At 30.4% G+C, this 8,422-nt stretch overlaps 1 protein-coding gene across 1 annotated transcript; it reads right to left on the reverse strand.

Moving 5' to 3' along the window:
- Positions 1–382: 382 nt before the first annotated feature.
- On the reverse strand, positions 383–2,748 carry LOC110733008 (probable WRKY transcription factor 23). The gene is made up of 3 exons (XM_021913013.1): positions 1,881–2,748; positions 1,337–1,486; positions 383–1,135 (listed from the first exon to the last, which is right to left on the reverse strand). The coding sequence occupies exons 1-3, from the start codon at positions 2,441–2,443 to the stop codon at positions 667–669; spliced, it is 1,182 nt and encodes a 393-aa protein (XP_021768705.1). The 5' UTR covers positions 2,444–2,748; the 3' UTR covers positions 383–666.
- Positions 2,749–8,422: the final 5,674 nt, after the last annotated feature.

Consider the following 8,422-nt stretch of genomic DNA (forward strand, 5'->3'; position numbering starts at 1 on the left):
AAAGATACTTGCCCACTTCTTCTTATTTACCTTTTTTAGTCTTTTTTTATACACATACTAGTAATTTATCTATAGAGTGGACAAGAGTACAGGCAATGAGGTAAGCTTCATTAAATTCTTGTACTATTACATCAAAGGCATTCATCTCGATGAGAATGGTTATGATCATGATCATCCTAGTATGTGGCCGTGTTTAGAAGCACTGCACACAACACGGTTTAGCTGATACCGTCTCACACTAATTTACTGTGAACATCAAACAGTCAGTAATTGTCTATTACATGATCTCGTCATATATGTGCAGTGTGCACTTGCGTATCAAATGAGAATTTTAACTAAAGGAACCATACATAAATGAAAGAGATCGATAGATAAAGGGAACTAACAAGTACTAGCATAGTAGTAGTAGTTTTTCCATATCATATTCCAATAACCAAAAGTTGATACAATGACAAATTCCTCATATATGAAGAAGCTAAGTTCTCATTTATATGATGATGATTATGGATCTTTTACACCAAATTACACTAGCTAAGATCAGTAGTGAGAGGATACTACTAAAATTACAAACCTAGTCAGCAAAATAAATAAATTTAGAAATTCAGAATACAAAAATACACATAAAAAATACTAATACTATACTATATATTATATGATCAGATCATCTTACTCTTCTTTTTTCATAATAGAAGGAACTATATCTTGTAGAAGCCCATGATCTCTAAGCAAAGCTGCGCTAACTGGAGTAGAATTTGCAGCACCACCACCACAAAAGCGCTTTTCTTGTGAAGCTAATATTGAACAACTATTACCAACATTAATATTATTTGGTAATGTAAGACTATTATTATTACCAAAATGATTAAGTTGAGGTACCAAGCCAGTGACATAATTCATGTGAAGCTGATTGTTAACCATTTGCACTGGCAGGGCAAAGGGGGAGGCTGCACTAGCACCACAACCACCACCAACACCGACACCGTAACCGGGACTAGGCATAACCCCACGTGGAAGGACAGTACAAGGGTGGGCATGCTGACCTTCATAAGTTGTAACAACAATGGATGGATCAGTGAAAGACCTCTCCACTCTTTTCTTTACATTACATGATGCACTGGTGCAACGGTAATAACTCCTACAAAAACAAATCCCAAAAAAATTAAAAAAAAAACATAATAACACTATCAATTTTTCAGTGTAACAATAATTATTTATACACTGAAATTGATGAATTTCGATTGGATGGTTTATCATATGGTATAGTGTAGTGTATAATGTAAAGTTTTAAGAAATAAGTTTTTACACAAAAATGGAGAAAATTAAAGAGAGTATATACCTTGGGAAAGGGCTGTTTTTGACAGCTTTTTGGCCGTACTTTCTCCATCGATAACCATCTTCTAGATGATCAACCTCACTCTTTGTCATGAAAGCAAATCTTGGCTCTCTCTGCCGTTTCTGATTTGTCTTTTTGGCTTTTGACGTGGATCTTTTTAAAACGGCCAAAATACACCCAATACATAATTAAAGTTAGAGAAACTTCAAATGAAATTTATTTTAATTGAGGGTATTTTATGAATGGATTATCATTCAAACTATATTTTATATGCTTAGATTAATATACTATATGCACAAAGCAAAGCACAATATGTACAGTATCATTACAGATTTGGTACCAACAAATGAGAATTAAAATCAGAGTAAAACACACTAAAAAACCTCTTTTTTTGCATTTTATCAGAAAAACATTTGATGACCCACAACTTCAAATCCACTTAAAATCACAAAACAAAATGAACCCATTTTCCCATTCACACTACTTTCAAATGGGTTTATCTCAAAAAAAAAAAAAAAAAAAAAAAAAAAAAAAAAAAAAAACTTACTGTTTCTTAGCTTTTTGTTCAAGCTCATCTTCACCATCTTCTTGTTGGTGTTCTTCATTTGATGCAGAAGAAATAGAAGACGAATTGGGAGTTGTCGGAACATTATTACTATTACTATTATTATTGACAACCTCAGAAGATTCTGGATTAACAACAATGGAAGAAGAAGTAGGAGGAGGAGGAGCAATAGTAGTAGTAGTAGTAGAAGAAGGAAGGGTGGGATCCACTGAAGTAGAAAAGACTTGATTTTGTGAACTCCCATCATAACCATTGATCATCATCATATCATACAAAGAAGAAGGGTTTATATTTTGAATCATATCTTGCATACCTAACAATTCCATAAACCCTGCTGTAGTTGATGCTGAAGAAGAACAACTAATCTTGTTTTGATGATAATCAAATGAATCATAGCTTTCAAAACAGCTTGAATTGGCTAATGATGTTGTTGTTGATGAAGATGAATGATGATTTTCACTTAAATAATGGTAATTACTACTACTATTATTGTTGTTGTTGTTGTTCATCAAAGTTTCCATCATTACTGCTTTCTTCATCTCCATTTTTTTTTAGGGAGAAAATTTTCAAAGTTTGTAGCTTTGAATTTTTACCTAATATGATTCTCTCTAGCTACCACCTTAAATTAGAGAAGAGAGAGAAAGAGGTGAAAATGAAAGAGGGTTGAGGAAGAGAGAGAGAGAGAGAGAGGAGAGAAAAGAGTAGATTTTGGTTTTAGGATGGATTGAAAAAAGTGGAAATGGGTACAAAATCAATATCAAATTAAATATGCAAAAAAAATGTTGTACTAGTACTATTACTCTAGTAAGAAGTAGGTTTTATATTTATTGGCTATATTTTTGGTGCTAGGTTTGAAGGACTCCCTAGCTAGATAGCTAAATGATTTTTATAATGTATGGCTTAAATATATCGAATTTGAAATTATACTAATTAGCCCATACATTAATTAATACTCCCTACATGAATTATTTATTTATAACCATTTTCTACCTGATAATATAACGATTCTCTACATAATAATATAGTGCTATGTTTATTTCTATAAGTTTAATACCTTTACTTTCGAAATCTGAATGCGGAGTATCTATCCACAAGTATAATTTAACATTGTTTTTTAAATTTTAAAATTGTAAATGGATTCTAGGCCGTCCAAACAAACTTGTTGTAATTCTTTAGGGAATTATAATGTTGGTGTATAAAAAACTTGAAGACTTTGATTAAGACTTTGGTTTATAAGAGTGATGAATTAAATGTAATTATATACTTCGTAGTATGTATATTAAGGTGAAAATAATATTACTTGTACAATGACGTATTGTGATTACTGAAAAATCTTGAAGAAAAGATATTTAAAATAAAAAATAAAATAAAAAAATACAAAAAAGGACACGTGTCGGTCAAGTAGAGTACGGACAAAGACGTGGCTTGGTTGGTATTAAATGCAAAGAGACTTTGGTCGAAGGAAGATGCTGGCGAAGTCACCGTTTAAATACTGTTTAAGGTTTGACCAAGCTTTGTTTTTTATTTGTTATTTAAAAATAATTGATTAAATAAAATAAAGTGTGAATTGGGATTTGAGCTTTGTGGGGGATAAAAGGCAAATGGCATGACATGAATAATAGAATTGAGGATACGCCGCTTGAAAGAAAAGAAAGAAGCTTCGTTCGTGTGCATGTGAATGTGAATCCTCCAATTATGCTATGCTATCCACTTAATTTGTTTAGTGTTCGTTTGTTTACTCCTTTTCTTTTCAAATTTCAAAATTTTTAAATATTGAATGCGCTCTTAGATTTGTTTACTTTATACTAATAACACGCATAATTGTTTCTTTGGATTATGTTGAATGGTTCTTTTGTGTCCTTTGGGACTAGTTAGATCTCACGGTTATTTTAATATACTCCATTAGTTATATATCGTGCTTGCTTGTTTAAGACAAATTTTACTCGTTTATAGTGTATTGTTATGTCGAGTCATGTCATTCTACACATTTATGGACAAATTTTCTTTCTTCATAAACTAAATATATATCATGTTAATGTAGGAGTTCACTCTATTATTGTATAACGTAGTATGTGATACGTAATAACTTTGGAGTGAGAACAAGTACTAGCTTTATAACTTTATTGGCAAGAGGTACACTTTTATGCACCGATCGAGCACAAAAATGCATCAAAGCACTTTAAAATCCAAAGTATTTTATATAAACCCGTGCAAAAAAAAAAAATGAAAAATAGAGGCTTTACTAAGACAAATAGCTAGACAATATGCATGACATGCATGATCCTTCAAAATCCTTTGCTTTATTTCTCTCCCTTTGCTTTTCTAGAAGGCCAGATTCTTTTCTCACCGATCCCTAGAAAGACATTAGGAAAGAATAAAATAGTGGGGGTGGATTTTCATGAACTGATAGCTCAATAAATATGTTATTGGGAATTTCGGCCAATTGCATAACAAAATTATTACTCTGCGAAAAAGTGAGGTTAAAGTATCAATTGTTTAAGATGTTCCCTCTTATTCAAAATGTAGATGGTTTTAACAATTTATACACGTCAAGAAATTAATTAAACTACTTCGTAGGTGATTATGTTAAAATTACATATATAAGTATTATTCTACATAGAGTAACACATGATATTGTACTGATGAAATGAATTTACAACTTATTATATGTCGGATGATGAAGTGTGTATAAAACAATAAGTGCTAGTCATATTATCACAAGATTCACAACATTCACAAGTACATATTGAATGGTATCGTATTGTTGTTATCTTATTTGATTCGAACACTATTAAAAAAAAAAAAAGAATCGCCTCTATTTTTTAGGTTCTTCTACTGGGAAGTTGACACGAATGATAATAAAGATAACATATAAAAACAAACCTAAAAACAAACAAAGAGACAGGATAGAGCAAATTAATATATGTTAATTTGAAGAATAGGTTGTCTCCAATCAAAATATTAGATGTGTACGTGAAGATCGAAAGTTTTATAATATAGATCGGAGTAGCAAAATTAAAAGGCAAGTGTAACAACAAAATGGAGTATCTTTGGTGTATACATTCCAATATCAATTTTTATAAGCTTCAATAACTTATCTTACTGTTTTTAGTTGGGAAAAAAGAAGAGACAAATGGATCAAAATAGGTTCCAAGTGGAAAACTAAGGTTTTATACAAAAAATGATGCCATATGCTAAATAAAGACAATAATAAATGGCTGAATTGCTTTGAACCTAACCCTAAAATTAAATTATGGCAAACAAACATTATATTACATAAAAGAGAAATTAAAAAGAAAGGTTAAATTTGCAAATGCATAAAAGAAGATGACAATAATGGAGGATAGCTGTGTTTCTTTTGTGGACATCCAACCTTTTTTTACCCAAAAAGAAAAATAAAGTAGACAAAATAATAATTACAAAGTTTAAATTTCACATATATTTCTTGCAAAGCTTCTGCACGTGTGACATAGTGTTAAAATTTGTGGCCTGATAAAAATGATTACGTGCTGAGGTAATTTACGTGCCTCTTTTAAAGATCTTTCGCTCGTTCGTTCGTTCTCCTCTCTCTCCGCCTATAATTTTGCCTTTTTATTTCATCATCTTATATTCGATCTTGTTTCTTTCGCATGCATCTTCTATATTTATCTATCTATATTCTAATTATGTACTTTATATGTACATTTCTAATTCTGACAAGTGGCAATTTACATAATGTATACCGAAATTACTTAAGAACAAGATAATGCAAGTACGATCTAATATATTCTTTAAAATTTATAAGGATCGTCTATTCTCGAGACAGAAATTTTAATATTGTCGTCATATTATTGTTCCTTCAATTATTATTCTATGATTAATTAGTTGACATTTAATTGTAATTGCTCTTATGTGTATATAGTAAATTAATTAGAACAAGATTGATTATTTTTAAAGCTCCTATATAAAAAAATGCGGTTCTATATCTGTCTATTTTTTAAATAATCATAATTCGTATAGATAAACTAATTCTTAATAACCATGCGTGTAAATTTATTTATACGCATGGTTATATATTCAAACTTTTTTTTTTCTATTTGTGAAAGTTAAATGTGATTAAAGATCAACTTTAATTCCAATTACTAGAAAACATTTAACAATCAATGAAAATTAGCCATGACAAATAAATATACTTCGTATTTTGAAGCAAGATACATGCATGATGTTGCCTTTGATTGCATCATACTTCGTATTATTGTTTGTTCAAATAATTCAACAGCACGATAAAAATCTTTATAAAATGCGGTACGAAGTATTATGTTGCGTGTGTAGTGAACTAGTGATACTTCTAGTACAAGACCATGCTAGCTAAAATTAATTTATTTCTTTACTTATTTATACTCTTTTGTTTTGGCACAATAAATGCTAGCTAGTGTGTGCTCTATGAAACTTTTTGTACACCTTATATATTTAGCTTATCCTTTGTATTACTCCGTATTATGAAATATTATAATGTACTCCCTTCGTTTTTAAATACTTGCCTCATTTTTCTTTTGCGATCGTTTTTAAATACTTGCTCCATTTCCTTATTTGAAAAGTTTTTATAATATTTAATTCATTTTTCTCAACTAGTGGTACCCAATTTTATTACTTTTAGACTCTCTCTCCTCTAATTTACCTTCCACTAACCCCACTTCCTCTATATTTTATTACTTTCTCCAATTTCTCCTAAAACTTTGCGTATGGAGAAATGGATCAAGTATTTAAAAACGGAGGGATCCGAGTATTATTTTCTTTTTTATCACCTTATCATTAAAAATTACGGAACATTCTTTCGTAAAATTGTTTATTTGTAAATAAGCGAAAATGCTATAGGTAGTATAATTTAAATTTACAAATTAAATTGATTCCCACAAAAAAAAAAAAAAAAAAAAAAAAAAAAAAATCATATCAACTTATAAATCATGTGGCAATTATCATGCAATATATCATGCATTTGCATGATCAACCGACGAATGCATGGCATTGGCATATGGGGGCCAGGCCAGCCGTGGAGGATCGCTAGCTTTTTTAATAAAGAATTTCGTATTACTTTAGGTTAACATCTTGTTAGTTATTGGGATTAGCATCAAATCTATGGTAATTAATGGTAATCTTTTTATCTATCGTTAATATGGATAGGATCAGGATTAATGTATTGATTATTTCCTGTCAATTAAAGTAATATATTTTATAATATAAATACTACTAAAGTAAAACTAATCAATAGTTTTATGTAATGATAAAGTTGATTTCATGATGAATTGTATTCATCAAAGCAAATAACACCTTGAGAGCTTTCTTGGTGGATTTTTATCCAATGAAGGCATCATATATATCATGTTGAAGGGACCGATTGATTGTGATTAATGACTAATGAATAGGGTGTAGGCGTGTAGCTTAAATCTGTTTTTTCCGAGCTTATTATAGTTATGAATTGTGAATTAAAGCTGTGTTAGTTACATATATGAACATGATAAACTCCTCTAAAGTGGAATATTATATATCCACAATCCACTATAGTATAATTGGTTATAAAGCAAAAGAGGGTATATTATTCTAATGTTGAGATGTTATATAATTCGTGGGCTAGACTCTAAAATTCTAACCTTATTTAGAAAGTGAGTCTGTCGTGACTGGACTAATTTTGTTTAGATCAATTATAAGTCTTAACTTACATAATATTGGAAACTTTTTACAATGAAATACATTGATGAGCTAAACTTTGGATCATCTACAAGATTACAACATTTACACAAACCTATCCATCATTATGAAAAAAACACACACGTACATATGAAGAAGTTTATGCATCTCATGAGATTTGTTATAAGTGTGTTGGTCAAGTATTAATTTTTTTTTTTTTTTTTACAGATGGTGTTAAGTTTATGTCATTAGTCATAAACGGTGCAAATTAAAATTACGTGATACATTGTAGTTTTTCATTTGATGGTGTATAGTTCGGAGTACATCAATATAAATTATCACCCTTAGATGTTGAAGTGTTCATCATAGTTATTTAAAGCTATGTGACAAAATAAGCTTTTATAATACGAGTAATATATAAATTAATAGTTTAGCAAGTAAATTAAGATTAAGTAGATGTACTAAGTGAAGGCGAATAAGGAATGATGCGTTGATGACTTAAGATTATGTGAAACGAAATGGGCCACGCCACCCTTCACCTACGGGCCGTGTCGCAATCGCATCGCCATTCGATACCAATTCAATTAAAAACAGGTCTTGTTTTGTCCTTTCATTATCTCCCACGTGTCTTTTTTACTTCGAGCCCCACAAACCCATCTTGTCCCTCCACGTGTTTCATCTGTACGATTCTTATTCCTCTCATTGGCACGTGCGTATTTCATAATCGTAGATTTTATTTTATTTTTTTTATTTTTATTTAGTTGGTTTTAGGGCAGAGAGATCCTCCCTAACCTCAGCTTGTTCTATGTGACAACATCTCATTGTATTATCTTTCATTATCTAACACTAATCCTACTTGG

This window comes from Chenopodium quinoa, unplaced genomic scaffold (genome assembly GCF_001683475.1).
Source record: "Chenopodium quinoa cultivar QQ74 unplaced genomic scaffold, ASM168347v1, whole genome shotgun sequence".
Taxonomy (NCBI): domain Eukaryota; kingdom Viridiplantae; phylum Streptophyta; class Magnoliopsida; order Caryophyllales; family Amaranthaceae; genus Chenopodium; species Chenopodium quinoa.